This window comes from Urocitellus parryii, chromosome 1, assembly GCF_045843805.1.
Source record: "Urocitellus parryii isolate mUroPar1 chromosome 1, mUroPar1.hap1, whole genome shotgun sequence".
Taxonomy (NCBI): domain Eukaryota; kingdom Metazoa; phylum Chordata; class Mammalia; order Rodentia; family Sciuridae; genus Urocitellus; species Urocitellus parryii.
This window is the reverse complement of record NC_135531.1, coordinates 266,212,931-266,240,855: the sequence shown is the minus strand read 5'-3', so window position 1 is coordinate 266,240,855 and position 27,925 is coordinate 266,212,931. Positions and strand designations below refer to the sequence as shown.

General features: G+C 50.6%; 4 protein-coding genes across 16 annotated transcripts; 2 read left to right on the top strand and 2 right to left on the bottom strand.

Moving 5' to 3' along the window:
• Positions 1 to 90: 90 nt before the first annotated feature.
• On the bottom strand, positions 91 to 7,824 carry Ankzf1 (ankyrin repeat and zinc finger peptidyl tRNA hydrolase 1). Of its 6 annotated transcripts, none has more exons than XM_026390370.2 (14): positions 7,788 to 7,824; positions 7,221 to 7,404; positions 4,594 to 4,706; positions 4,257 to 4,359; positions 3,960 to 4,147; positions 3,438 to 3,550; positions 3,199 to 3,346; positions 2,726 to 2,954; positions 2,380 to 2,535; positions 1,384 to 1,867; positions 1,110 to 1,221; positions 810 to 977; positions 595 to 680; positions 91 to 394 (listed from the first exon to the last, which is right to left on the bottom strand). In XM_026390370.2, exons 2-14 carry the CDS (start codon positions 7,372 to 7,374, stop codon positions 271 to 273), a joined length of 2,178 nt encoding a protein of 725 aa, XP_026246155.1. In that variant the 5' UTR covers positions 7,375 to 7,404; positions 7,788 to 7,824; the 3' UTR covers positions 91 to 270. The 6 variants fall into 6 exon arrangements, with proteins under 6 accessions (XP_026246155.1, XP_026246154.1, XP_077659829.1 ...); XM_026390369.2 differs by having other exon boundaries at positions 7,738 to 7,811; XM_077803703.1 differs by lacking the exon at positions 7,788 to 7,824 and adding an exon at positions 6,701 to 6,756 and having other exon boundaries at positions 7,221 to 7,302.
• A 196-nt stretch (positions 7,825 to 8,020) lies between these two features.
• On the top strand, positions 8,021 to 17,673 carry Atg9a (autophagy related 9A). Of its 7 annotated transcripts, none has more exons than XM_026390315.2 (16): positions 8,021 to 8,182; positions 9,112 to 9,166; positions 9,559 to 9,690; positions 9,811 to 9,854; positions 10,373 to 10,437; positions 11,190 to 11,351; positions 11,547 to 11,688; positions 12,518 to 13,266; positions 13,349 to 13,502; positions 13,607 to 13,786; positions 14,188 to 14,436; positions 14,629 to 14,807; positions 15,031 to 15,148; positions 15,859 to 16,081; positions 16,238 to 16,383; positions 16,633 to 17,673. In XM_026390315.2, the coding sequence occupies exons 3-16, from the start codon at positions 9,588 to 9,590 to the stop codon at positions 16,636 to 16,638; spliced, it is 2,520 nt and encodes an 839-aa protein (XP_026246100.1). In that variant the 5' UTR covers positions 8,021 to 8,182; positions 9,112 to 9,166; positions 9,559 to 9,587; the 3' UTR covers positions 16,639 to 17,673. The 7 variants fall into 7 exon arrangements, with proteins under 7 accessions (XP_026246100.1, XP_026246101.1, XP_026246098.1 ...); XM_026390316.2 differs by having other exon boundaries at positions 9,109 to 9,166; XM_026390313.2 differs by having other exon boundaries at positions 8,021 to 8,197.
• A 382-nt stretch (positions 17,674 to 18,055) lies between these two features.
• Abcb6 (ATP binding cassette subfamily B member 6 (LAN blood group)) lies at positions 18,056 to 24,995 on the top strand. Its single transcript, XM_026390355.2, has 19 exons — positions 18,056 to 18,885; positions 19,186 to 19,323; positions 19,684 to 19,864; positions 20,056 to 20,157; positions 20,339 to 20,522; positions 21,050 to 21,171; positions 21,667 to 21,776; positions 21,944 to 22,009; positions 22,170 to 22,295; positions 22,454 to 22,530; positions 22,616 to 22,679; positions 22,758 to 22,843; positions 23,041 to 23,098; positions 23,303 to 23,407; positions 23,700 to 23,874; positions 23,995 to 24,107; positions 24,339 to 24,433; positions 24,517 to 24,585; positions 24,717 to 24,995. Exons 1-19 carry the CDS (start codon positions 18,337 to 18,339, stop codon positions 24,826 to 24,828), a joined length of 2,532 nt encoding a protein of 843 aa, XP_026246140.2. The 5' UTR covers positions 18,056 to 18,336; the 3' UTR covers positions 24,829 to 24,995.
• Positions 24,996 to 25,118: 123 nt separating this feature from the next.
• Positions 25,119 to 27,917, bottom strand: Zfand2b (zinc finger AN1-type containing 2B). 2 transcript variants are annotated; one of them, XM_026390381.2, is made up of 10 exons: positions 27,859 to 27,917; positions 27,660 to 27,732; positions 27,287 to 27,381; positions 26,932 to 27,063; positions 26,650 to 26,801; positions 26,384 to 26,479; positions 26,247 to 26,307; positions 26,093 to 26,160; positions 25,729 to 25,801; positions 25,119 to 25,509 (listed from the first exon to the last, which is right to left on the bottom strand). In XM_026390381.2, exons 2-10 carry the CDS (start codon positions 27,712 to 27,714, stop codon positions 25,465 to 25,467), a joined length of 777 nt encoding a protein of 258 aa, XP_026246166.1. In that variant the 5' UTR covers positions 27,715 to 27,732; positions 27,859 to 27,917; the 3' UTR covers positions 25,119 to 25,464. The 2 variants fall into 2 exon arrangements, with proteins under 2 accessions (XP_026246166.1, XP_026246165.1); XM_026390380.2 differs by having other exon boundaries at positions 25,119 to 25,405.
• Positions 27,918 to 27,925: the final 8 nt, after the last annotated feature.

The following is a 27,925-nucleotide window of genomic DNA, read 5'->3' as shown; positions in this document are numbered from 1 at the left end:
GAATCCTTTGGTGCTGGCCATGGTAACCAAAGGCCAGAAGGCCTCTGAATGTAAGTACAAGTGCAGTTTTCTTGCCAAACTTTTTATTAAAATTCCAGAGACAGTACCAGCTCCATACACTTCTGTGACCCTATCTTTGCCCTGGTTCCTGAGTATCCCTCACCCTATTCTTCCAAATACTCTCTGGCTTCATGGGGAAGAAGAAACCTAGGGCTGGAGTCAATATGCCCTCTCAGGGCCTACATTTGGCCCAGGTGAAGCTGTAGGAGGTCAGGAAGAGGGCTTCCCAGCCTGACAGCGATGGTCCTGGAGGCAACGTGTGGAGCAGAAAGTGAAGTCAAGGTAATGAAAGGGAATGAGGCCTTGGAGGGAAGTCCCACAACTCCAGCAGCGTCTGAACAAGAGGAAGAAAAATGGCAGGACAGGTTCCCCAGAAACTTTCCACTCCAAGCTTTTTGCAACTCTCAAAAGTTCCCAGAGTATCTCAGATCCCCTCAGCAACCCCTCTGAAAACCATGTAGACCATCATTCCACTTGCCCCAAATAGTCCCTACAACATTAGAGTCCACTCTGACTCAAACCCTAGCCCCATACCGAGCATTGATAACTCCAGAGTTAGGGATTGGAGGAGCAGGGGCTCCCAATTGGGCAGCAAATCGGCGCTCTGCAGCCAGAGCTCTCTGAAAAACACAAAGTCACATTGCAAACAAGACCCAGCAGTGAACAGCATGCCTGAGAAACAAGAGCTGCACTATGGGGAGTGGGTGAGAGCTCTAGGGAAGTCTTGCTGTGGAAGAGCCTGGCCTCACCTTCTCTCTGTCACTGAGGGCAGCAAACCTCCACTGCTCTTCTTGCTCTCGCTCTTCCTGCTCTCGCTGCTTCCGCTGCTGTTCCTCCCGTTGCCGCCGGGCTGCCTTCTGGTCCCTTTTCCGTGTGGCCTGCCGTGCCTCCATTTCTGGTGTCAGTGGCCCTGGTACCTGGGGGATTTTCCAGAAGATATTAAGTAAGACCCACAAAAGCTATCCTTGGTTAAAAGTGCAAAGGAGTAGAAAGGACCTGGCTAGGACCTATGACACCTTCCCACTCTGCATCTCCTTCTTCTAGCTGACCTGAGCCTTCTTGTAATCATAGGCATCCGGATTCTTCTCCATGAACCTTCGGAACTCATTACGTGTTGATCTGTCAGCTGCTACCATATAAGGTGGGCGGGCCTGGGAGTCCCTACATACAAAAAAACCACAAAATGGGTTCAACTTGCCTTCTGTCTTTCTCAATATCACCCAACCAGACTCTAAGATTATATTGTCAACTAAAGAATGCAACATGAGCCACCACCAAATTATCTTCTCTATATCCAAAATGGCTCAGAGTGGAGACACTTACTGCACAGTGGGGTTGCAACCTGCCTCCAGCAGCAGACGAACCACTGAGCCTCTTCCAGCTGCAGCTGCTGCATGCAGGAGAGTGAAGCCACCAGAGCCCGAGGGGGCATTGAGTAAGGACCTAACTCTAGGGTCTGTAGACTCAGCAGCTAGCTGGAGCTTCAGCATTCCAATGTCTCCAGCTCGGCAAGCAGCTAGAAGCACATTCCATAGCTCTGGCTGATCAGGGGTCTTGGCCTTATCCACCAAAGGCCTCAAGGGGGCTTTAACTGTCTGGTCTGACAGAGAGAAGGGCTCATTTTCTTGAGGTTTCTGGAGAAGAGTTGTATGTGCCCCAGTTTCCTGGTCTCGACTTCTCTCTTTATTCCGTTTTCTTCTTCTCCGCTTAGGCAATACTTCAAACTCTCGAAGATCCAGTGTCTCCCGAGTTAATTCCACTAGCTCCAATTCTACCTGGGAGCCATGTTCTCCCTCTGACCCTGAACCTAGGGAGAAATATGACAGGTTAGATCCATCTAAGGAATAAACAGAGAGTGAGCTGGTTCAGATGCATTTATGTCTATAAAGAAATGATCCAGACTGTCCTAAAATGAAATTTCTATCTTGTCCCGGAACTATTCCTATGAGCAGTCCTAGGATTGTGCATAGAAGAAAACATGGCAGCAATCCTTGCCCCAAACCAACAGCATTCAGCCAGGCAGACAAATAATGTGAGACTTGTGCAACACACTGAAATATCAACTCCATGATAAGATTTTCTAAGTACCAGGGATATATATCCATGAACAAAAGAGATAACAGGAGATCTGGAAAAGTCAAGTAAACATGCCACAGTGATTGCTATGACACACCTTACTTTATACAGATACTGGGGTGTATGTGGATAGGTATATGTGGTGTAAAAACCCATCTATGGGTCAATTAAAAGTGATTTTGCCACTGTATTTCAAAGACAGACACACAAATAGACTTGATAACTGCCAGATGGTGCCTATACCCTGGTTGGATAATTCCTCCATCTTCCCTAGTGCCTCATTTTCATCACTGGGGACCTTTCTTCTTTCTTCCTCAGCAGCCTTCTTCCTCTCCTCTTTCACAGTCTTCCAGTATGTCTGAGGTGAGTACAATCTGATTGTCTCCTGAGGGTTGTCTTCTGCCATAAAACACAAAATCTTTCTCAAACTTAGTTGAGGAAAAGCCAGCCCAGGTTTCTCAGTGAAAACATACCTGGGCTATAGTTCCAGGGTTAGAAAAATCCTCTGGATGCCCACAAGAGAATCAAGGTTTGAGCTGTAGAGTACTGAAAGGTCTAAGAAGCCTAAAGATTGGAACTGGAGGCTTACCATAGACATGCAAGGTGGTCAGCTTAAGAAACACACGCTGGACCTCATGGAATGTGGGTCTGCGGGTGGTGAGGGGGATAACCCAAAGTCGGGGATCCTCCCTCTGCAGAGGTGCCCCATGGCCTCCAAAGAAGAAGGAACGGCCAGAGCGGGGGACACGCAGCAGGATTGTCTCAGCCTCCTCAAGTGCCTTGGCCCAGGCTGGCCCTGCCAGCAGGTCCCGAACATCCTAGAGAAGAGAGTAACTCCACTTGGCATATATTCACTTACTATTTTTAAATCTTCATCCAAAGATTTAAAAAGGAGGAAGAACTAAGGTTCCTGGAGACCCTTATTCTATTTTGTCTACCCAGAAATAATGAAAACTGGAAGGATATGAGAATCCCAAACCTCTCTACTGTAACATTTAGCAAGTTGAAACGAGAAGCAAAGAGTGATTAGTGGACCAACAAATCTGGGAGGTCTAAACTCACTGTATACAGTGTGGCTTCATTGTAGCGCCTCAGATTGGCTCCAGCAGAGCGTGTTGGCCCACCCTGGGCATCTCGAAGACCCTGGGCTGTGCCCCGCTTGGCCCGCACGGTGTAGCGGTGAAAGGTTTTGTGTATCATCACTTCTTTTCTGTAGACAGCATAGACTCAGTACTGGAGAACAGCTGGTGCTCCCAGGTTAGCAGGATCCATTCCAGCCTTGCCCCATACAGCACCCTCACCCTTGAAAAATGGCACCAGCAAAGTGCCCAGCTGCAGCCAGGAGCACCACGCAGCACCTGGGACCTCCATTTTGCAGGTTCTGAAACAGCAGTTCTGCCTCTTCTGGGGGAACCTGCATGATATATGAAGCAGAACATAGTTTTATTCATTAAGGACAAGAAACCAAATGCTAATGCTAAGTGCTTCACAATAAATTACTACCTCATTTATTACAACCACCCTGAGCCTTGTTTCCATTTTATAAAGAAGGACATCTGAAGTTTGGAGAGGTAGTAGTAGATATACCACTTGGATAAGTGGTATATCCACAATTCAAACAGACTGATCTGTTTCTAAACTGAATTCTATAATACTTGACCCTAGCACAATTCAGGCCAGTTTCAATTAAAGACTGTTGTCCATGTGATACCCAAGCCCAAAAAGAAGGATGGGAAGAAGTGATACATTAACCAGCTAAGGAGAAAACTAAGCTGAGCATACAAAAAGTTGGGGTTGACCACACAACTTGTGCAGACACTTGCCTTGTGAGGGCCTAGAACACAGCGGTAGGCATAAAGAAATTGGCCATGGGCATTTTGGAAAAGAACTCGATGGGCATGGAAGCCTGGGGATTGGTTGGGCTTCTCAAATTCAGCCCTCTCCTTGCTCAGTGTCTGCAAGTCCTCTTCGCTATCTGAATCTTCTGATCCTGAGATGCTGGAAAGATCTCCTAAAGACAGACAACATGGGACATAAAAGTTTGGTACCCCATTTCTAACCTTTCTACAAACTCCTTATGGCCTTCTTACACCCCATGCCCTGCTCCCACCAGGTATCACCTGTGGAGCTCTGCTTTTCGAAGTCCAGGGCAGACAGGAGAGGCTTGTTCTTGAGACGTTGCTTTAGGTTAAAGCGATGCCAGTCAAGCTTATAATGTTCTCTCTGGTACAAAGGCAAAACGGGAGGCAGGTGGTAGAACATGGCCCAGCCTGGCCCTATGTACTAGCCAAGACCGCTCATGGAACTCCAGAAGTGGGACCAGGTAACACCAACTGCTTTAGTGGTAAAGCACAGACCTTTAATAACTTAAGGCAAATCAAATGTCTACCACCACAGGCACACCCCCCCCACCTCTACTTTTGTTCCTAACATCCAGCCCTATATCCTGGCTTTTACCTGTTCCTGGTGGTTCTGGAAGGTCTGGTCACAGGATGAACAAAATAATTTCTCTGAAATATCCACAGGACCATGGAGTCCTTTTCTTTCTGGGCTTGTTCTCTCCCCTGAACCTAATAAGGGAAGGGTAATTGAACTTCTAAGGGGCTCAAATTCACAATGCCTGGATTTAGTCAATATCTGATATCCCAACAGTAAGACACAAAAGAAAGAGATGGCCACACGCCTGTAATCCCAGCAGCTTGGGAGGCTGAAACAGGAGGATTGCAGGTTCATAGCCAGCCTCAGCAACTTGACAAGGCCCTGAACAACTCAGCAAGACCCTGTCTCAAAATAAAATGTAAAAAAGGGCTAGGGATGTGACTCAGTGGTAACACCACACCCCCGCCCCCCCCTTCAATCCCTAGTACAAAAAAAAAAAAAAGATGGTATGACTTTGCCTTCAAAATATTTACAATCTAATAATCATGAAATCAGTTTACACAATCAATAGGCTTCTAAAAAATTCAATAAAATAAATATGTCAAATGTTGTATTTAAAATAGCCAAAGGGATTATTTACAGGAATTCTGTAGAAAATAATTTGTGGTAATGTTAAAATTTCCTCTTTTTTCTTTTTGTTTTAGGTGCTGGGAATTAAACCCAGGCCTGGTACATGCTAAATTCATGCTCTATCGCTGAGCTACACTCCTAGCCCTTGAATTTTTTTTTTTTCATTTTATTTCATTAACTGCTACATACTGCATGTTACATAACACTGGAGAACGTTCTAGAAAAGGTAAATGACCACAAGTTATTATTAAGAAAAATGTTCCCTTAATCAATATTCTCCAAACTTTTTGACACATAGTGATAATTCTGATTCACACCTATCTCTTTTTTCATCAAACTCCACTGATATGGATTAACAGGCAACCCCTTTTTTTCTTGCTCCTGCTAGTGAACTTGTGGATGCACTCTCAGTTGCCACTCCCCGGAAGAACAAATATGCACCCATAAAGACAAGTCCAGGGAGAATCTCAAACCACATCTCCACAAAGTTAACTAAACCAAAACACTATTACCAGGTCCCTTAAAAGTGACTGGGCTTCAGCTCATATCCCCATAAATCCTAGAATTATCGCTGTTGTTGTTGTTATTTTGTAGTACTGGGTGTGCATTCATGCTAGGCCGGCACTCTGTCACTGAGCTACAACCAGGCTTTAATAACTTAAACTTATTTTTAAGTGTACAAAAGCCACTCCCCTGCTGGGTCCTGTGATCAATGCCTGTAATCTCAGCAGCTTGGGAGGCTGGGGAGGGAGGATTGCAAGTTCAAAGCCAGCCTCAGCAATTTACTGAAACTGTAAGCAATTTAGCAAGACCCTTTCTCTAAACAAAACATTAAAAAGGGCTAGGGACGTGGCTCACTGGTTGAGCACCCCGAGTTCAATCCCTGGTACAAAAAAAATAATAACAGTCACTCCCTAAGTGCCACTTTTTAAGATTACAGTTCAATTAAAAGGGCAGTTATTCTAAAGAGAAGTGTAATAAAACACATAGCCAAAGACAAACTACAATTATATGAAACCGACAATAATTGTTTAATATTTAGCACAAAGGGATGCTTTTGAAGCCAGATTTAAAGATAGGTAGTTAGTGTAATTAGGTAAATCGGGTCTAATATCTAATATTGAGTAAAACGGAGAATGAAGGCCATATTGAGAATGGAGTCCAGGAAAAGGGGAATTGAAAATGTCCCCAAGGCCCAGAGCCTATCCCAAGGAAATGTTAATGAAGCAACTCCCAGCAAAATGTGGAGATGCTAGTCCAAAAGTCCTTCCAGCCCAGATTACTCCTTCCGCCCACTTGTCCCCCACCCTTTGGGCCTTCCCCCCCTACATTCCATCACTGCAAGATAAAAGAAATAAGGCCCACCTGTCCCCCACCCTTTGGGCCTTCCCCACCTACATTCCATTACTGCAAGATAACAGAACTAAGGACCTGGAATGCCAGAAAGCTGAGAAGACCTCCCCCTTCCATGGATTCCACCTCTTGGGTCCCCTTCTTCCTCCGGGTATTAGTCTTTTCTGCTGTCCTTAATAAAGCTTCTACTTTATAAACTTGCCTCGGAGTGCTTCTCTGGTGTTATACTTCAGCATTCGGGGAAGCAAGGACTTGTCACTGGTAAAGAGCGGTAACACTTTGATTGGAGTTCAGTACAATTTGGAATACATCTAAGTATTTTGAAGTGTTTTCAAGGCAGTGGTGTTAAATGTGACCAAACATATGCAACAGTTAAAGTCTTGTTTGGAGAAAACTTAGGGGCCTGTGATGGAAATTACCCAGAGACTAGTGAATTTTAAGAAAAACTGTATCCAGTAAAAAGAGTCACCGTGTACTTCTAAACTGAGAAATACGATTAAGAAAGTGTTCTGGGCTGGGGATATGGCTCAAGTGGTAATGCACTCGCCTGGCGTGCACGGGGCGCTGGGTTCAGCAACACATAAAAAAATAAAGATACTGTGTCCACCGAAAATAAAAAAGTTCTCTTTCTCCTCTCTCTCTCTTAAGAAAGAAAGAGTTCCTAACACTCCGAAGAGCCCTGTGAAGTTCCACATGTGTCTACCCCAAACTTTTCGGGATACCTGGACAGGAAGTAGCCAGAGCCCCGGCCAGAGCTTCCCCGGGAGCGTGGCTCACCAGGCTCAGGCCCCGAAGAACTGGAGCATCCGCGCTGAGGTCAAAGAGGGAGACAGACGCCGGAGCTGGAACCGAAGTCGCAGCTGGAGCTGGCGACATGGCTGAACAGGAATTACTTAGAAGCAGCTCCTGGAGCAGAAAAGGGAGTATGGGGGGGGGGGTTGTATTAAGAAACTGAACTCCCCAGAAACCACTGCCACATCTCATGCCTGAATTGGCCTTCTCTATGGCGCAAGGCCCATAGGTTCTCAACCTGCTAGAGGATACAGCTCGGCGGTAAATACATGGCCCTGGTCTGTTTCCTCAAACCCCTAGCCTCGGGCCGCAGGGGTGAAATGGGGGAGCATCCAGCTCCAAATCGAATTTAAGAGTTAAAATCACTAAGATTGCCTAACCGACCGCTCTTTTGTTACTCGAACGACGAGTTCCAGCCACGACTGAGTCGCGTAAACTTGTCCCCACCTTCAGAAGCTGCACCAAATGTCTCAAGAGCCCCGCAACAGCACAGCCACCTTTGGAAAGCCGGATTTCTGCAACACCACAAGAGTCCCGTCACTACGGATCAGCGAAAAGGACAAACATCCCCGCCCGCCCCCGAGTCCCTCCCTACGTAGAGCGCACCATTGGTCCTCTGACTTCCAAGACCCTCCTGGTGTCCTTCGTCCCGCCCCTGGACTCGAGAATTGGCCGATGTGTCTCCTCCCCCCATTTTCATTGGCCAATTAGGCTGCAGATGACGGTGAGTGGCAGACGCCGGGCCTAGAGCTCCGGGTCGGACCGAGCAGAGCCGAACAGACCGAGCCCCTGGAATCGCCCGGGTCGCGGTTCCCGAGGTGACACGCGAGACTGGTTATTGGAATCCCCGGGCCCAGGCAGGAGCTGGCCAAGAGTGCCCACGGAGCTCCAAGTGAGCTCGCAGCGGGTAACGGGGGAAGGGGCGCCGCGGGCGGGGCGGGGGCGCGCAGTCAGAATGTTTTGATAGCGGGCGCGCGGAGGGGTGGCGCGCACGGGCGGCGGGGACGCGCGTGAGGTTGTCCGCTGTTGGGAACCGAGCCCTTGGCCTGGGGCCGGGCGACCCTGGGGCGCGTTGTGCTCAGGCCCGGGTGGCTGGGTGTAGGGAGGTAACCCAGTCCACCCGGGCGTCAGCTGTAGGTCGGGCTCTACCCCTCCAACATCCGCTGGAACCCCTAAGCCCAGGCCCTGCCTGCTGGGGATCCATGGGTCCTGGGTCTACATTGACCTGATGAATGGTGAGTTCGCAGAGAGGCAGGGCTGCCACTAATCCAGGGAATCCCACTGGGGCAAGGTGGGGCCAGATCTACAGTCCCCAGGGTCTGCACTGACTTGGTGAACACCACCTTGTCCATGCCTGGCTTCAGGGACGTAGGGAATCCACGTATTCACCCGGGATCTGGGGTTTACACTAACTTGGAATTTCCTGGCCAGAAGCTATGTCTGTGTGCGAAGGAAGCAGGTGAAGGGGTTGACCAGAAAGGTCTTTTTCAGATAACACTTTTATTTGGGGTTTTGTGGACCCTGAGGGCCATATCTAATTTTTTAAACTGAGATGGGGCAGTGGAGGAAAAATCTAGAGGGGCCCCCAGCCTCTGGCCAGTACTGACTCAGTCTCCACAGGGTCAATAAGTTGCTTCTGGGGATTCTAGAGGTGGATGAGTACAGCCAAAGGAGATCTCACAGTCCTAGACTGGAAGGGGCCTTTTCCCCACTGCAGCCTCCCTGTCCTCCTCTTAGTGGAACTTGGGTGCATGGGAGGGTTGGTTTCTTTTCTGTCCCCATTCCCCACTCTCTGGGGCCTGACGCCTTCTCCTCCAGCAGCTGTCAAGCCAGGGCATCCAGGGCTGGAGTGGAGCAGACACTGTCCATGGAGCTGGTAGGGCCATGTGCTTATCTCAAATCTTTGTTTACAACATGCTTCCAAACTGCTAGTCTCTGGGGAGACCAGGGATTCCAGGAGGGGTAGGGGAGGGACCTTGCTCTCTATTGAATAGAAGATGAAATAGCCTGCTCCCCACCAAAGGAGCAGATTCTGGCTTCAGACCAGGGAAAGTCTCTGGGAATGACTGACCACGGTTAAGGGCATCCAGTCCCTAAGCTTACTACTCTCCTTGGGTTATTACTCTTGCTTTGCCTTTGAGCCAAGGAGACTGGTGGTGAAGACAAAACCCAAGGATTCTTTCTCACTCCTTCTGGCCTAGTAGACAGGGCAACAGGCAGGCAGCACCTGGGCCTGAACCAGTGTCTCTTTTTCCTCATCACTGGCAGGTGGACAAGGTGGACAGGGGGCTGCGGTGATGGCGCAGTTTGACACTGAATACCAGCGCCTGGAGGCATCTTATAGCGATTCCCCTCCAGGGGAGGAGGACCTGTTGGTGCATGTTGCTGAGGGAAGCAAGTGTGAGTTCTTGGGTACAACAGCCAGAGCTGAGCTGAGGGGGGAGTGGGTGGAGGAACATTGAGAGAGTGAGGGACTTTTGTTCCTTCAGAGCTCTGACATCTCTGCTCCTGTGCCCACAGCACCTTGGCACCACATCGAAAACCTTGATCTCTTTTTCTCTCGAATATCCTTTGTGTCTCTGTGTTAGAGCTCTGGGACCCTTAACCCTTCTCTGAGCCAGGTCACTGATGGGATGCAGGGGTGGGTTCAACTGATCCCTGGAAGAAGAAATGAAGCCCATCCTAAGGCTGAAAGAGGCTAGTAAAATAATGATTATTAAAAATAATGATATGCCACATTTACTAAGAGCTACGTGCCTAGGTGCACTTTGTGGTGTTAATTTATAAGGAACTTTTCTAAGATGATCCACCTTTCTGATGGGATGTTAATAATCATAATAATTACTGTCTTTTGACTCATTCTTTGTCATTTCTGTGTTAAATACTTTGCATGCATTTTCTTATACCTAATAACTCTGTGAGACATGTTGCCATTCCACAGTTGACAAAAGTTTAGAGAGGTTAAATAACTTGTATAAAGTCTAGACCTTCAGAGCCAGGAACTTAAGCTCAGGTGCATGACATCAAGGTCTAAATGTATAAATGTTGTCTTTACTGACCACCTTTTCTTAACAATTAACACGTTTATAATCTTCATCAGAAGAATGGCTTCACGTGTATGCTCATTGGGGAGATCTTTGAGCTCATGTAAGTATACAAAGGAATGAATGATGTCATGAAGGAATTCATCTATCTTTCCTTGCTCTAACCCTGACTCTGCTTGCCAAGATCTCACAGTCCTAGACTGGAAGGGGCCCAAACTCTACAAGACCAGGTGTGATGCCAAAACTTATAGCTTCACCTCTTGCAAGAAGAGCTTTCCAGGTCCTGTCTCTTCTATGAAAAGAACTCACACCTTGATCATTTCATCAGAGTTGCAGTGAATATGCCAGGTTCAGTCAGGATGTCTCAGAGGTAGCAGACAGTTAAGAGCCTCTGTTCTACATTAGTTGTACCTTAGACCTGTTGCTGGGCACAGGGCCTTCTAATGGGGAGGAGCCATACAGTGTTGCCAGAGGGGAAGGGTCTGAGAAGCCGTTTCTCAATGAGAAAAGAGTTCACATCCCCAAAGAGCTTCTAACTACCATCCAAAGGGATCAGGGGCTAGATTCGAGAAACCATAGTTATAAAACCTCTGCAAGTTAAGTCTAGTGGTGGTGACAGATTATCATAAGGTGAGAAAGCAGAATGATTCTGTGGTGCCTGAAGCTAAGAGTAAAAAATAGGAGCCAATTTGGGCCTGAGAATGTCCCATGAGGTTGAACAGAGGCAGCCTGTTAGAAGTTCATCGCCTTTGATTTCCTGTCTTCTTTGGCTGCTTCCAAGCTCTCTCTTGTTCCACTTTATTTTACTGGTGCCTCTCTGATTCTCAGACTGCATCCCTCTTCCCGACTCCCTAGGCAGTTTCTCTTTGTGGTTGCCTTCACTACCTTCCTGGTTAGCTGTGTGGACTATGACATCCTATTTGCCAACAAGATGGTGAACCACAGTCTTCACCCTACTGAGCCCGTCAAGGTCACTCTGCCAGATGCCTTTTTGCCTGCCCAAGTCTGCAGTGCCAGGTGAGGCTGTAGGTGAGAAGGCACTGGGGTCTGCAATTCTTCTAGTAGGTAGGGAATGGAGTGGAGTATGAGGCAGCAACTTGTACCCCAGATGCAGACTCAGGCTCGGCCTAGCAGAATTTTTTAGGATAGCAGAATGTCTCTAAGACTCATTCTTCAAGGACCACTCCACTTCACCTTCTCTGTCCCCATTAGGATACAGGAAAATGGCTCCCTTATTACCATTCTGGTCATTGCTGGTGTCTTCTGGATCCACCGACTTATCAAATTCATCTATAACATTTGCTGCTATTGGGAGATCCACTCCTTCTACCTGCATGCTCTGCGCATTCCCATGGTAAGATTGGCTTTGGACCATTAGCACCACAATGTAAGACATCATGGGAGGGATGAGGTGTATTCTGAGTATCACATGTCCGTCCAGATTCATCATTGGCAGGTGTGCTAATCAGATTTCTATTACAGTTACAAAATACCTGAGATAATCAGCTTATAAAGTGAAAAGATTAGCTGGGCATGGTGGTACACATCTGTAATCCCAGCAACTCGGAAGGCTTAGGCAAGAGGATTGCAAGTTCAAAGCCACCTCAGCAATATAGCAAGGCCCTAAGCAACTTAGCAAGACCCTGTCTCAAAAAAAAAAAAAAAAAAAGGCCTGGGAATATGGCTCCATGGTTAAGCACTCCTGAGTTCAATCCCTAGAATGCAAAAGAGAGAGAGAAGGTTTATTTTATTCCACAATTCAGAGGTTTCAGTCTATGGTTGGTTGATCCAGTGGTCTGGGGGCCTATAGGAGGGAAGTACATCATGATAGGACACGTGGTAGAAGATGCCTTTTCATCTCATGGCAGCCAGGAAGCAAAGAGAAAGTCAGGGGTCCCAAGTCCCAATATCCCCTTCCAGGGAATGCCCCTGATGACCTAACTTATTCCTATTAGGCCCTACTTCTACAAGGTTCCACCACTTGCCAATAGTGCCACCAGCTAATGGGAGACCAAACCATTAACACATGGGTCTTTGGGGAACACATTCTAGATCCAAACTAGAGCAATAGGTCAGGAAGTGTCTGATTAAAGGCTCTACTTGGGCCACATCTATGCAGGGTAAGGGGTCGGGCTAACAACTCCCCCTTCCATACCTTGTTTCTTCCTCATCCCACCCTGCAGTCCGCCCTGCCCTATTGCACATGGCAGGAAGTGCAGGCCCGGATTGTGCAGACCCAGAAAGAGCATCAGATCTGTATCCACAAGCGTGAGTTGACAGAGCTGGACATCTACCACCGCATCCTCCGTTTCCAGAACTACATGGTGGCACTGGTGAACAAATCCCTTCTCCCCCTGCGCTTCCGCCTGCCTGGCCTTGGAGAGGCTGTCTTCTTTACCCGTGGCCTCAAGTACAACTTTGAGCTGATCCTATTCTGGGGACCTGGCTCTCTGTTTCTCAATGAATGGAGCCTCAAGGCTGAGTATAAACGTGGGGGACAACGGCTAGAGCTGGCTCAGCGCCTCAGCAACCGCATCCTGTGGATTGGCATTGCCAATTTCCTGCTCTGCCCCCTTATCCTCATCTGGCAGATCCTCTACGCCTTCTTCAGCTATGCTGAGGTGTTGAAGCGCGAGCCAGGGGCCCTGGGAGCACGCTGTTGGTCACTGTATGGCCGCTGCTACCTCCGCCACTTCAACGAGCTGGAGCATGAGCTACAATCCCGCCTCAATCGTGGCTACAAACCTGCCTCCAAATACATGAATTGCTTTTTGTCACCTCTGCTGACACTGCTGGCCAAGAATGGTGCCTTCTTTGCTGGCTCCATCCTGGCTGTGCTTATTGCCCTCACCATCTATGATGAAGATGTATTGGCTGTGGAGCATGTCCTCACCACCGTCACACTCCTGGGAGTCACGGTGACCGTGTGCAGGTGGGTCAGGGCAGCAGGTGGGAGCAAGCAGACTAACCTTCCAGGAAAGGTTTGCATCTCACCATGAGCTTGATCTCACTAGGTCCTTCATCCCAGACCAGCATATGGTGTTCTGCCCTGAGCAGCTGCTCCGTGTGATCCTCGCTCACATCCACTACATGCCTGACCACTGGCAGGGTAATGCCCACCGCTCGCAGACCCGGGACGAGTTTGCCCAGCTCTTCCAGTACAAGGCAGTGAGTGGAGTTGGAGTTAGGGCCTGCTAGAGACTGACTGGTAGCTTGGTGGTGAGGCCGAGCTCCTTCCTGCTCTCTTATGACCTTGGTCCCTTTCCTTTTAGGTTTTCATCTTGGAGGAGTTGCTGAGCCCCATTGTTACACCCCTCATCCTCATCTTCTGCTTGCGCCCACGGGCCCTGGAGATTATAGACTTCTTCCGCAACTTCACCGTGGAGGTGGTTGGTGTTGGAGATACCTGCTCCTTTGCTCAGATGGATGTTCGCCAGCACGGTCACCCCCAGGTAGCAGGAGAGAAGAGGGGCAGGTGGACAGGGATGATGCCAGTACATAGTGTCTTTGGACAAACTGCAAAAAGTCACCCTTTTTGAGCCAACAAAAAAGGCAGCTCTGCCTCTGGCCAGCCCTGCATCAGTATTTGGTACTATTTAGGACACCACTTGGTAACCAGCAGCCTGGGCTGGATTTCAGCCCTGTTTTGCACTATTGACCAAATTCCCTTGAGAAAGGCACAACACAAGCAACTGACCCAGCATGTTGCTACCCTGGGGTGGGCATTAGGGTCCCTGAACAAGATATGACAATGCTTTATGGTCTCTGTCCTCCAAAAGGGCCTACCTTGCAAGAGGTACAGGTAGAGTGCCTATAAGAGGACAGGCTTACTTACTATGTCTTCCCTGTGCAGTGGCTATCTGGTGGGCAGACAGAAGCCTCAGTGTACCAGCAAGCTGAAGATGGAAAGACAGAGTTGTCACTCATGCACTTTGCTATCACCAACCCTGGCTGGCAGCCACCACGTGAGAGCACAGCCTTCCTAGGCTTCCTCAAGGAACAGGTTCAGCGGGATGGAGCAGCTGCTGGCCTTGCACAAGGGGGTCTGCTCCCTGAGAATGCCCTTTTTACATCCATCCAGTCCTTACAATCCGAGTCTGAGGTATGTTCCTGGGGCACTGGGAAATGGGCAGAGTGGACTCCTGGAGTCGGGGATTGGGGTTATGGCATGGAATGGAAGGTTTCCTTCTGTCTGTTTAGTCTAGGCCATTGGGCCCTAAGGTATAGAATACTAGGGAACCTAGAAGCTTCTCCCCTGCTCTGAGAATTCTGCCCATCCTTTTTTTTTTCATAGCCCCTGAGCCTTATTGCAAATGTGGTAGCTGGCTCATCCTGCCGGGGCCCCCCACTGCCCAGAGACCTGCAGGGCTCCAGGCATAGAGCTGAAGTTGCCTCTGCCCTGCGCTCCTTCTCCCCTCTGCAGCCTGGGCAGGCTCCCACGGGCCGGGCTCCCAGCACCATGACAGGCTCTGGGTGAGTAGAAGTGGACCAAGAAGGGAGGGTATGATAGTAGTCCCAGCAACGTGTGTGGGCCTAAAGAGTGTTGATAACTAGGGCTGGGGATATAGCTCAGTGGTAGAGCACTTCCCTAGAGCACTGTGTGAGGACCTGGGTTCAATCCCTAGTACTGGGGACAAAAAAAAAAAAAAAAAAAAAAATACTGACAACTGCTGTCTGTCTGTGCTGGGAGGGACAGGGTGGATGCCCGGACAGCCAGCTCCGGAAGCAGTGTATGGGAAGGACAGCTGCAGAGCCTGGTGCTGTCAGAATACGCATCCACGGAGATGAGCCTGCATGCCCTCTATATGCACCAGGTGAGTGGGCAGCTGGAAAACAGAACAGGAGAAATCAGGCATGGGTTCCCATCCCTTCTCTGCAACTTACCTGTTCTACAGTCTCCATTCTCACATATACCATCTTAATACCGTGTTAACCAAGCATACTTTCAGTGCCTTCAGTTACCTCTGCCTAGAGTTCATTCCCTGATATATCCAGATGCTCCCTTCTCCTCCTCCTGTTATTACCTCCTCCTGAGACTTTTCTCTGACCACTCTCAGTAAAAGCCTCCCTTACTGCCTTCCTGTTCTGTATTTCACCATGGCCTTTGGTACCATCTGACATACTGTATTTTTTCCTTATTTGTTTATTGTCTATACTCTGCCTAGCCACTACCATCACCAGTGTATAACCAGGGGCTGCTGGCTTTGTCTATTTTGTTTACCACTATGTCCCAATACTTAAAAGAGTGCCTGACACTTAGACCCTTGATCAGTTTGTTCTTGAATCAAATGAATGGGTAAAATGGGAGTCCTTACCACCTATGCACAGACTTTTCTAGGAGTCTGCTGAGAACAAACCTGTAGAGTATCAGGCATCTGGCATATGCTACTATTAACACCATATGTGCCCTGGGTGAAGGATTCTAGGTGAAGGGGGTACAAGTGGGAACTGGATGATACCATGATGGAGGCAGCTGTTTCAGTACCCTCTGTCCCCTCAACTAATAAGCCCCTCACTTCTGCAGCTCCACAAGCAGCAGACCCAAGCTGAACCTGAGCGGCATGTGTGGCACCGCCGGGAAAGTGATGAGAGTGGAGAGAGTGCCCCTGAAGAGGGGGGAGAGGGCGCCCGGGCCCCTCAACCTATCCCTCGCTCTGCCAGCTATCCCTGTGCTACACCCAGGCCTGGAGCACCCGAGACCACTGCCCTGCATGGGGGCTTCCAGAGGCGCTATGGAGGCATCACAGGTATCCATCTGGGGATATGGAAGGAGTAAGGTTGCAGGGAAGCGTAACTTTTTAGGGGAGGAAAGAGATCAGAAGGATGGGGCCCAAAGAGGCCAGTCCTCCGAGCAGTCCTTGAACCCATCTCCTCTTTCCTGTTTGTGTTATTTGTCTGTCCAGATCCTGGCACAGTGCCCCGGGCTCCCTCTCACTTTTCCCGCCTGCCCCTTGGAGGATGGGCTGAAGATGGGCAGCCAGCATCAAGGCACCCGGAGCCTGTGCCCGAGGAGGGCTCAGAGGATGAGCTTCCCCCTCAGGTGCACAAGGTAAGAGCTCTAGGGCTTGAGAACCACTACAGGCTGAGGTGGCAGCTTCCCATGTGGAGGAATGTGTTCCCACTCCGTGCACCCTCCCCTCCAAGATATACTCCCCTTTCCTTACTCACCTGTTCTGAAGTCCAGGGCTTGCTTTTGCTTATCTTCCCAGGGAATCAAATTTCTTTTTCCTTTATATCTAGGCTCCCTTGGTGCAGATATTTAAAACTATCTCCATTGCCAACCATTTTCTCTCCACAGGTATAGATAAGGCTGAGAAAGTCCTTATGCCCCAGGATGGAGGCCACCGCTGCCCTGCCATCCCATCCACTCACCATGGGAGGGCTCCTCTGCGTGTTGCCTGGCTCCACATGTGTGGTGTTTGTGTGTCTGTGCCTGGCCAAGGGAGGTGCCAACACTGGGCTTGCCACAGCCCCAGGAGAAGAATTTGTGGCCTAGGAACTGGGGGCGCACAGAACTCTAGCCTCAACCCCAGGACCCCCTTGGCTCAGAGTGTGGTGCTAGAAACTTGTCCCCAGCCCAGCCCCAGTACTGCCACCTTTGCACCCACCCCTGCAAGTCTCCAGAGCGCTGACTACCACAGAAGCTGCCAAGCAGGAAGAACCTGTGCCAACTGTGGAGTGGGGAGGTTGGGCCTGGACCCTTGACCCTTGCAGTCTACCCCCAGATGAGCAGTTCAGGCTGTGGCCCTTACCTCATCCCTAGTTCTCACCCAGTGCTACAGCCAGCTCACCTCTCTTCTGCTTCCTGCACATCACTGGCATGTGTGTGCTGCTTGCTCCCATTCTGTTCGCTTGCTCCCCTTCCATTTGGCTTTTGCTTTGCGTTGGAGTGGAGGCCCTAGCTCCCAGCTCCCCTCACTCTATCTTTTGACACTAACTTGCAGGAGCAGTATGGAAATTCTTTGCTGCCCTCTGCAACTTTTAGGATGGGCCCCTGGGAGATGAGGCCTTCCTGGGCCCCCATTGCTGCTTATTGTATCCCTACCCCCTGCACATGGACCGGACAGGGCTGGAGTATGACCTCAACCGTCTATATCCCAGCAAGAGAGCTCTGGCCCCCATCACGCTGTTCCCTAGAGGGGGATGGAGGTGGGATGGCCTCGCCCTAGGCTTTGGGCTGCTGCATTGCATGCTGGGACTCAGCTCCTACTCTATGTCCCACCCTCACCCAACCCTGGTCCGCAGCGGCAGAGTGGTGATCTCTGCTGTCAGCGCTCGCAGAGGAACGGGGTGGGGACCGTGTACAGCTTGATGACCCTCAATAAAGAAGGGACTTTGACCTGGTCGTGGCTTATCTCGTGCAACTAGGGTCCTGGAAACGAGGAGTGGGGTGCGTGCGATTCCTCCTACTCCCTGGAGACCAGGCGGGATTTGGTAGCAAGTGGGCCAGGCCTCAGCTAGAATACACCGAGCTTGCCGAGTAAGCTGAAGGGCTGCTTCTGACCCACAGTTCGGTGGAGGTCAAGGTCTGCGTCGGACGTGCGGTCAGATTTCCCGCCCTGAGCACAGGATCAAGTTGGCTCCGCCCCTCTATTTTGCCCACCTCGCGTGCCTCGTTCTTCCCCGCCCCCTGCCTCCGGAGACATTTGGCCAATAGAGACTCTGTATAGGGGATGGGGCGGGACAGGGTGGGGGCCGCTGCGGTAGAGGGCGGTGCGAGTCTGACATTGGGTTTTCTGTGCGCCAACACTTGGCCGGAGGGTCCTGGGCTGCGGGCGGAGGCGGCGTACGTGCCCTGCGTGAGTGCGTGGTGGCGGCGCGTGCGCGAAGCGAGTGGGCGGTGTGGCAGGTCCATGTGCGTCCATTCCCAAGACCCCCGCAGTTTCGCTCCGGGAGACTCCATGACCCAAGACACCCCGGCGTCCGAGCCTCTCCCTGAGCGGCCAGTCCGGTTCTCCGGTCCCACAGTGCTTGCAGGTTCGACCAGCAGCCACATATTGTCATGGTGATTGTGGGCAACTACTGTGAGGCCGAAGGGCCCGTGGGTCCGACCTGGGCTCAGGGGGGCCTGAGTCCCTGCTTCTTCTTCACGTTCGTGTCCTCAACGCTGATGGCCCTTGGGACTCTGGCCTTGGTGCTGGCTCTTCCCTGCAAGCGTCGGGAGCGACTCGTTAGCGCGGACGCTTTGTCTTGGGGGACTGGTCCCCACATCGCTCCTTACGGGCTGCAGCTGCTTCTGGCCACACTTCAGGTGGCACTGCCACTGGCTGGCCTGGTTGGCCGGGTGGGCACCGCCCGGGGGACCCGGCTGCCAGGCTACCTGCTGCTGGCTTCTGTGCTGGAGAGTGTGGCCAGTGCCTTTGGCCTGTGGCTGCTTGTGAAGGAACGGAGCCAGGCACGGCAGAGTCTCGCAATGGGCGTCTGGATCAAGTTCAGGCACAGTCCTGCTCTCCTGTTTCTCTGGACGGTGGCGTTTGCAGCTGAGAACTTGGCCCTTGTGTCTTGGAACAACCCGCAGTGGTGGTGGGCAAGGGCAGACCAGGGTCAGCAGGTGAGGGACCTTGTGGAGAGAATGGGAAGCACTAATGGCAGGGCCTGGGAAGAAGTACTGCATGTGTGGACTTACTGGCTCCATACTTTAGGATGGCTCTTAAAAAAAGAAAGGAGTGACCAGTGCCTGCTGGGTGCTGATAGCCAGCTGGTGGGGCGTGCCTGTGCTGAGTCACTGTGGTTTTTTTTTTTTTTTTTTTTAAGCCTGTTAGGTGCTGGGCTCCTGAGGAGGGCTCAGTGTTATGAGAAGTAGTCAATGAGATTTTAGTGTCATTCACATTCTGTGCACATTTCATTTTAGGTTCAGTTTGGTCTGTGGGTCCTGAGATATGTGGTTTCTGGAGGGCTGTTTGTCCTGGGGCTCTGGGCCCCTGGACTTCGTCCCCAGTCCTACACCTTGCAGGTTATTGAAGAAGACCAAGATGTAGAAAGGAACCAGGTATACCTTGTTTTCTGAGTCCTGAGATGTGTGTGTGTTGTGTGCATGCGTGTATGCACTCTGGGTTTCCATCCCAGGGTCTCCTGAATGCTAAACGTGCTCTACCGCTGACCTACATCTCCAAGTCCTCTGAATCCAGATGTCTATCTTTATTTAACTCCCTGTCATCATTCCCTCTCCCCAAAAAGAGTTAGTTCTTTTCCCAAACATCAATTTTTGACCCAGTAGTAGCTTTCTAATCCCATAAGAGATTGCTCAGACACTTGGGAGCTATATCCCCATACATTTTTCCATGGAACATTTTTGGCTAGTGAGTTTCTTTATCTCTGAGCTTCTCTCCTCTGTGTGTTATCATCCTAGGCTGGATCGACAGACCAACAGTCTACTTGGCGAGACTTTGGCAGGAAGCTTCGCCTGTTGAGTGGCTACCTATGGCCTAAGGGGAGTCCAGCTCTGCAGCTGGTTGTACTCATCTGTCTGGGGCTCATGGGCTTGGACCGAGCACTCAATGTGTTGGTCCCCATCTTCTATAGAGACATTGGTGAGGGGGAGAAGGAATACAGCTTAGCCTGCTGGTTCTTCCTTGGCCTGGTGGATGAGGTGGCTCTTACCTAGGGAGATGGGACAGAGAGAGGTGGGACAGTGGGACCTAGGTGGTCAGAAAAAGACAGCTTGGGGCAGTTTTGCCTGAAGCAAATCCCGGGTGCCCAAGTGACCTTTTTTTTTCCATAGTGAACTTGCTGACTAAGAATGCCCCTTGGAGTTCCCTGGCCTGGACTGTTACCACCTATGTCTTCCTCAAGTTCCTCCAGGGTGGTGGCACTGGCAGTACAGGTGTGTGGGACCCTGCACTCATCCTGGTTGGCATCAATCCCTCCCACAGGCATTCCCTTACCCCTGTGCCTCATTGAGGATTCCTTTCCCAGGTCCCTCTGTGCTTTTAGACCTTTCATATCTTAGTGTTGGGCTGACATCCCTCAGCCTCAAGCCCTATTGAGGCTTCCCTGCTCCCTAGGCTTTGTGAGCAACCTGCGCACGTTCCTGTGGATCCGGGTGCAGCAGTTCACATCACGGCGTGTGGAGCTACGCCTCTTCTCCCACTTGCACGAGTTATCACTGCGTTGGCACCTGAGTCGCCGCACTGGGGAGGTGCTGAGGATTGTTGACCGGGGCACATCCAGTGTCACAGGGTTGCTCAGGTGCCACACGAGTGGGAAGGGCATTGGGAGGGTGGGACCCTGGAGCAGGGGTAGAGGAGCTATCAGAATAGACCTTGCCTGACCTGCTACCCCTCTCACTTGGTTTATGTTTTGTTTTATAAATCATAAGAGTGATATATACACTGCTGTCATAATAACTTAATGCAGACAACAAGAGATCTCAATTATATCTGTGCAGACTCACAGAATTAATATACTGTGGAAAATTTTCCTAAATCAGGTTTTTAGGACATAGATGTTGTTCTTAGAGTTCCTTTAACAAAACCTCATGGGGGTATATTTTCATCCATGCATGAAGATCTCCGCTACTCACCATAAATGATAACTTTATAGAGAATTCTGTGATTTGGGCATGCCATGGTTTATTTAGCTGTGTATCTCTGGAAAGACATTTAGATTGATTCCAGTCTGTTGCTGTTGAAAACAAAACACTACACTAAAACTCCTAGAGGTGGGGTTGCTGGGTGTCAGCCATCAACCTTTTGTCGCTTGACTTGCCCTCTTAGCTACCTGGTGTTCAACATCATCCCCACGCTGGCTGACATCATCATTGGCATCATCTACTTCAGCATGTTCTTCAATGCCTGGTTTGGCCTCATTGTGTTTCTGTGCATGAGTCTTTACCTCAGTGAGTACAGCTGGGTGAAACCATCTCTCTGAACTACCTAGGGCTTCCTTGGCATGAGCATCACTACCCACTTTGGGGAGGCTGAAGATTGGTGGACTTGATTAGGATATGGCTCCTCCTGGCATGGTGGGCAGGTTTCCTGCTCTGTCACGTTGAACCTTAGTTCACCCTAGATAAAGGACCAGGGAGGGACATCCTTGTCACATTAGGTCCCTCCAGTGGCCTCAGGTCAAGGAGAAACTCATTTATGCAGTTAGATGCATTTTGCCTTTACCTCAAGACGTTTTCCACTCATAGGCCTTTGAGTAAGCTGCAAAGATATCTTAGACGAAGCTCCTCTCCTCAGCAAGCTTAAGGCTCTCTTCCTCTTGAGTCTGGGTCCCAGGGCCCTAGTATAGGTTTAGTATGTATGGCAGGTAGTGGACATCGACGCTTAGTCTTTGTTGTTGAGGATGATGACTTATTCTCCCTGCCTCTTACCCTGTCACCCTCCAGTCCTGACTATCGTGGTCACTGAGTGGAGAACTAAGTTTCGCCGTGCCATGAACACACAGGAAAATGCCACGCGGGCACGAGCAGTGGACTCTCTGCTAAACTTCGAGACAGTAAGGGAGGCCTCAGGGGCAGTGATGAGAGGCACAGAAATGTGGAGGAGGGTGGCTAAGACCACTGGGGTGATGAGGACCTAGAGTTAGTGATATTTGGAATCAGGAAGGGGGATTAGGAATCTGGATGAGTGACCTGAGTGCTGTGTGCTCTTTGACTTCATCAGGTGAAGTACTACAACGCTGAGGGTTATGAAGTGGAGCGCTACCAAGAGGCCATCATAAAGTATCAGGTGAGGATGTGAGGTATGGCCTCCTAAGAGCAGCAGGCTGGTCATCTGGGTATTGTCAGGGCTGAGAGTAGTATAGTCCAGGTGGTGAGATCAAAAGTTTGGGATTTGGTGATGGTCAGCGTGTATTTGACATTCCTCCCTCCTGTGTCATTACCTTCAGGGTTTGGAGTGGAAGTCAAGTGCTTCACTGGTTTTACTGAATCAGACCCAGAACTTGGTTATTGGACTTGGTCTCCTTGCTGGCTCCCTCCTTTGCGCATACTTTGTCAGTGAGCAGAAGCTACAGGTGAGGCAGAATCTGGAAGAAGAGAGTGGGGTCAGGGAAGAAAGGGGCCTGGGGCCTGTGTCTGAGCCTCCAGGCCCATGAATGGGAAGTGGGCAGGGCAACAGGAAGAGCAGCCTGCAGACCCCCTATAACTTGTCGGCTTCCCTGGGTCTCCACAGGTTGGAGACTTTGTGCTCTTTGGCACTTACATCATCCAACTATACATGCCCCTCAACTGGTTTGGCACCTATTACAGGTAATTGCTGGCTCTCACCTGTTTGATGTGTGTGTTGCTATTTCCCAGCTCCTCAGAGGAACCCCAACCCTCACCCTTCTTGCAGGATGATCCAGACCAACTTCATTGACATGGAGAACATGTTTGACCTGCTGAAAGAGGAGGCAGAAGTGAGTGGAGAGAGGAGTGGGGCTTGGTTGGGTTGTTTCTTGTGTCTGGAGTTTTTTTCATTGGCTGCACTCTGCCAGGTGACGGACCTTCCTGGAGCAGGGCCCCTTCACTTTCAAAAGGGCCAGATTGAGTTTGAGAATGTGCACTTCAGCTATGCTAATGGGTGAGCCCTCCTCTTTTGCCTTCTTTCCTTTCCCCGTATCCATTTGCACACTGCCTTCCTGCCCCTGGTCCTGCTCTGAACCTTGGCTTTGCAGCTTACCACTACCAAGGAAGAGAGCCTAGGTGGGGAAGGGCATCACCCAGTAGTGGCTCTAGTAATTGGAATAGCCTGCTGACCCCTCCCATACTTCTCTGCAGGCGGGAGACCCTGCAGGACGTGTCCTTCACTGTGATGCCTGGACAGACACTGGCCCTGGTGAGAAGACACCCAGCCACTTGGCCCATACTTCTTGAGCTTCTCTCATTCAGTGCCTGTGGCTCATGACCTGGACTAGGAGTCAGAGCCTTGTTATAATGCAACAGGAATGAATGTGTTAGACTTCATGGGTTTTGGTTGCCTGTTGGAGCCTTAAAAGACCTGAGTGGACCTGAGTGTTTCCCTGTGTTTCCAATGCAACAGGTGGGCCCATCTGGGGCAGGGAAGAGCACAATTTTGCGCCTTCTGTTTCGTTTCTATGACATTAGTTCTGGCTGTATCCGAATAGATGGGCAGGACATTTCACAGGTAAGGTTATTGGGGACAAGACTATAATTTAGAGGCCTGTATATAGAATACATGATACACATCTTCTGTAGTGGTCCAGGAAAGCAAAGCAGTGGCGGCATATTTATTTCTATGGATGGAGAGAGGTGAGAGGTGAGAGAGGGTGAATGATTTGCCCACCCAGCTAGCATTTGCAGTGGTGATGGCAGGATTCCAATCTGGACCTCTTAGCCCTTGTGCTTCCTGCCATCCCATTCTACTTCCCAGGCCTAGGGGATCTCACAGGGTGTGATATATAGTCTTTTGGCCCCAGGTGACCCAGACCTCTCTCCGATCCCACATTGGAGTTGTGCCCCAGGATACTGTCCTCTTCAATGACACTGTTGCCAACAACATCCGTTATGGCCGTGTCACAGCAGGGAACAACGAGGTAGAGGCTGCTGCACAGGCTGCAGGCATCCATGATGCTATCATGACATTCCCTGAAGGTGAGGTACCTCTGCAGAGTCCCCTCCCCTGCCCAGTGTAGTCCTCTTAATGCTTCTGATCTCTGGTTACAGATACTAAGTTTATTATATGTGACTTGAGGGAGGTGGGCATATCCACAGGGTACGAGACCCAGGTGGGTGAGCGGGGTCTGAAGCTAAGCGGTGGGGAGAAGCAACGAGTTGCCATCGCTCGCACCATTCTCAAAGCTCCAGACATCATTCTGCTGGATGAGGTGAGGCCCCAGCACCCTTCTCCCCTCTGTTCTCCCTCTCTGTGCCCAAGCCACTTTTGCTAGGCATTTTCCCACCTGCCATTGGCATCACCCATCTGTTTCACCAAAACCCTTTATGGTTCTCAAGCCCAAACTCTTTATTTCCTGAGCCTCAGGTAGCAAGCAGCCTGCATCCTCCTCCCATTGGGATCTTTGGGTGGCAGGGACATTTTACCCAGACCCTCTCTGTAGGCAACTTCAGCCCTGGATACATCTAATGAGAGGGCCATCCAGGCTTCTCTGGCCAAAGTGTGCGCCAACCGCACCACCATCGTGGTGGCACACAGGTACAGGACTAAACAGACCTGGGTGGGTGGCAGTGTGGGCCACTTCTGGTACAGTGGCAGATAACTGATCTCTGACTTTTTAGGCTTTCCACTGTGGTCAATGCTGATCAGATCCTTGTCATTAAAGATGGCTGCATCGTGGAGAGAGGACGGTGAGACACACAGGATGAACAGGGGAGGGGCTTCTAGAGGGGGGGTCCCTTGCTGTCCCCTTTGTCCTCTCATCCCACTTTCTCTACAGTGAAACTTACAGTTGGTGCTCACACTTCCTTCCTCACCCCAGGCATGAGGCACTATTGTCCCGAGGTGGGGTATATGCTGATATGTGGCAGCTGCAGCAACAGGGACAAGAAGAAGCCTCTGAAGACACTAAGCCCCAGACCATGGCTCAGTGACAAAAGTTGTGGTTTCTTCCCTCTCACACACTAACTCAGGGGAATAAGATGTGTCCCTTTTCCCTGGCTTATTTCATCCTGGTCAGGGGTTTGGTGCTAGCTGTTATGAGGGAAAGGGGCCTTTTAGAAAAGTACTTTTTGGGAAAATAAATGTGTGGAATGTGTGAGATCACTGTGGCTTTGTCTGTGGGGCATTGTGAGGGCTAAGTCAACAGAGCATTTCTGACATTTACTGTCTTGGTTAGAGAAGGAAAAGACACACATCACTTGGATATCTTATTAACTGCCAAGGTCTTTATTCTTTCCAGGCCCCTCCCTGCCCACTACCTATGTGGGGCAGCCCCCAGGCAAAGGGATGACATGATGAAAGGGGCTGAGAGTGGGGCTTGGCTAGCACCCACCAAGGGCCCAACCAGAAAATGGTTTTCAGTTACTTTCTTCCTGCAGCAGAAGAGCTAGCAGGACCTTTCATAGGCTCAGCTCGGCAAGCCTTCTGGTGCTCCTGGGAGCGGCCTCCGCCTCACTTCTGCTTCTCTCTGCACTCCAGGTTGCTGTGTGCCTCCTCTCTCTGTGTACCCTGGAGGTGTGAGGGCCACAGTCCTTCTCAGCTGAGCCTCCCTCCCCAAGCCCAGGACCCTAGCACAGGCTGCAGTTGGACGGCTTCAAGCTGCGGCTCTGCGCCTGGAGCAAGGAGGGGGAGGAGGAGGAGGAGAGAGGGTACAAAAGTCAAGGAAAAAAGAGGAAAGGCCTCATTTCAGAACTTAGCACTGGCTAGGGTCACACTGAAAGCAAAAGGATAACCATCATCCCAGCACTCTCCAGCACGTAGAGGAATACCCCCTATACACAGCTTCTTACTCCCTACTAGCTCAGGGCCTCATATTTATCACACTATCATACCTGCTGCCGTTGGTATTCTGCCTCACTGGCAGATAGTGCTTGAGCTAAAGCCAAGTCTTCTTCCTCCTGAGAACTAAGAGAAACAACTTGAGTTGGATGACAGTAATATCTAAAATTCAGTCATCCAGTCTGCTAGGCATCATGGTGCTGAGCACCTCTAGGTATTACTGCAGTCTTCATAGCAATCTAGGATGGATGCCAGTATTGTCCCCATTGTATAAAGGCAATGAAAGAACTGGTCAAAAGTTATCTTGAGCCCAAGTTCTTATTATTTTGTATTGGGTCAGAGTGGTCTCCCCTCCCTCCAGACTGAACCCTTGCCTATGTCCTACTCTCTCTCTCTCTCACCAGAGTAGATAGATACCTTGGGATTTGGGGTTTGGTCTCTGCCAGAGATAGTTCCAGGGCACGTTGCAGAGCCTCATCCTCACTCTACAAAGGAAGATATAAGACAAGTTTCCTTGGACATTACTCTCTACCTGGGTTTGCTTCTGTCCATCCAACCTTGCCCAACTCACCAAGCCATTCTGCAAAGTAATCACTGGAGGGACTGTCCGGGACGGAGATTGGGTTGTGGCTCTATGGCAGACATATAAGAGGCTGAGATTAGAGATGTGAAGGGGAAAAAGGGGAGGGGAGAAATGGGCAAGCCTACCTGCTGGGAGAAGTAGAGGAAGGTAACGTCCGACTTGGGCTAGGAATGGTGCTTGCAGAAGAAGCCAGACCTTGTGATCTGGAAATGGCAGCAAGTCTGTAGGGAAGACAGTCTTGGCATGCCTCTAAGAACATGTCTTACCCAGGAAATCAGAAAATGAGTAACTCTAGTTTGAAAAAGAAGCTAAGATTCCCTTGGCCAATAAGGACAGCGTTGAAGCTTCCCAATTTGTAGTAATAGAGATCGAGAATCAGTTGAACAATTACCCTGCCTTGCTGGTTGGGTGCCCCTCCCCAGAGCAATCATGGTCCAGTGGGTGTCGGTGCTTGATGCAGAAGTTTCGGCCACAGCGCTCACAGGTCAGTTTCATCATCTCCCGCTGCCGGCAGCCAGAGCGTTCACACTTGTTGGTGAAGATCTGAGGTGAGTTGAAAAATTTTAAGTCTGAGATTCTACCCCTTCTCCAGCCCCATCACTGGAGTTTACTGTTTAGATTTGCAGGCACTGGTAATCCCAGCTGGATCACGATTAACCCTTCAATCACTGACCTTGCGTTTTTGCTGTGCTGGATCAGAGCGACAGTCTCTGTCGATGTGCTCTCCCACAGCCCGGTCAGGGGGCTCCCCTCTGGCCACAGGCACAGGTACATTACACAGGGGACACACGGGTACCTGGATATCCTGTAGTCAAGGGGCAGGAGTCAGTCTGTGGCCCACTCCCACAAATCTCTGATCCTGAAAGAACTTTGATATACACCCCCCCACACTAGTGCACAAGAAAATCCAATGTTCCCCAGTATTGAGCCTCAAAAAGACAATAACAGGGAAAATGTAGGGCAGATTCTGGAGATTCTGAATGCAGTCACCATCTGCCCCCTCTCACCCTCACGATCGCCCCCCTCACCTTTTGGTAAGCGGATCCACAGTGATGCTGGGCGTAGGCCACGTGGTCTGCACAAAAGATGCCTGAGCAGGCATCGCACTTGAGCGGCAGAAAATCTGCAGGAAGTGGATCGGATTGTAGGTCTAGCAGGACCTGGCTGTCCTTTCTTCTCACTCAAGGCTGCCACTCGGGAAGAAAAACGCCACCCTATTGGCAACACACTGCACCCCTTCCCTAGTCCAATACCTTTTGCCACGCCCCCTCGCCACCGCCCCCAACTTCAAGCTCCGCCCTTCTCTGACTTTGCCAGCCCCGTACCCCTCCCTTCTCACCCCACCTGCAGTCCCAAGCCCTTTTCTGCTCCGCCCGCCTCCCCGCGCGCTCCGCCTCTCACCCAAGCGCTGACAGCTCGGCTCGGAACAGTGAGCCCCAAGGTCCGGGAACTCCATTGCCGGGCCGGGCGGAGCCTGCCGGGGTAAGAAGCGAGGGCTGAGCTTCCCTAGGACCCTCACTCCGGATCCGGACCACCACCCTGCACTCAGAAAGGGGCTCCCGGTCCCGCCCCTTCCTCTCCCCCTCCCAGCCTGCGTTACCAGAGCCTCTGGGCTGCCGGTCCACCGCTCCCACTCTTCCTTGGGCGCGCGCGGGCGCGATGACGTC

Bases quoted from the DNA above. Each gene is read 5' to 3' on its own strand.
- Ankzf1 (XM_026390370.2), bottom strand. From the start codon at position 7,374: ATGTCGCCAGCTCCAGCTGCGACTTCGGTTCCAGCTCCGGCGTCTGTC. The intron at 4,148-4,256 runs GTGATACCTGGT...GTCTGTCTTTAG, and splicing joins CGAAAAGCAGAGCTCCACAG to GAGATCTTTCCAGCATCTCA. The intron at 3,347-3,437 runs GTGAGGGTGCTG...TGCTGTCTACAG, and splicing joins GCTGGTGCCATTTTTCAAGG to AAAAGAAGTGATGATACACA.
- Atg9a (XM_026390312.2), top strand. The intron at 10,438-11,189 runs GTAAGTATACAA...CCGACTCCCTAG, and splicing joins GGGGAGATCTTTGAGCTCAT to GCAGTTTCTCTTTGTGGTTG. The intron at 13,503-13,606 runs GTGAGTGGAGTT...CTTTCCTTTTAG, and splicing joins AGCTCTTCCAGTACAAGGCA to GTTTTCATCTTGGAGGAGTT.
- Abcb6 (XM_026390355.2), top strand. From the start codon at position 18,337: ATGGTGATTGTGGGCAACTACTGTGAGGCCGAAGGGCCCGTGGGTCCG. The intron at 19,324-19,683 runs GTATACCTTGTT...TTATCATCCTAG, and splicing joins AAGATGTAGAAAGGAACCAG to GCTGGATCGACAGACCAACA. The intron at 21,777-21,943 runs GTAAGGGAGGCC...TGACTTCATCAG, and splicing joins CTCTGCTAAACTTCGAGACA to GTGAAGTACTACAACGCTGA.
- Zfand2b (XM_026390380.2), bottom strand. From the start codon at position 27,714: ATGGAGTTCCCGGACCTTGGGGCTCACTGTTCCGAGCCGAGCTGTCAG. The intron at 27,382-27,659 runs GTGAGAGGCGGA...CACTTCCTGCAG, and splicing joins GCCGAGCTGTCAGCGCTTGG to ATTTTCTGCCGCTCAAGTGC. The intron at 26,308-26,383 runs GTAGGCTTGCCC...TGTCTGCCATAG, and splicing joins TCCTCTACTTCTCCCAGCAG to AGCCACAACCCAATCTCCGT.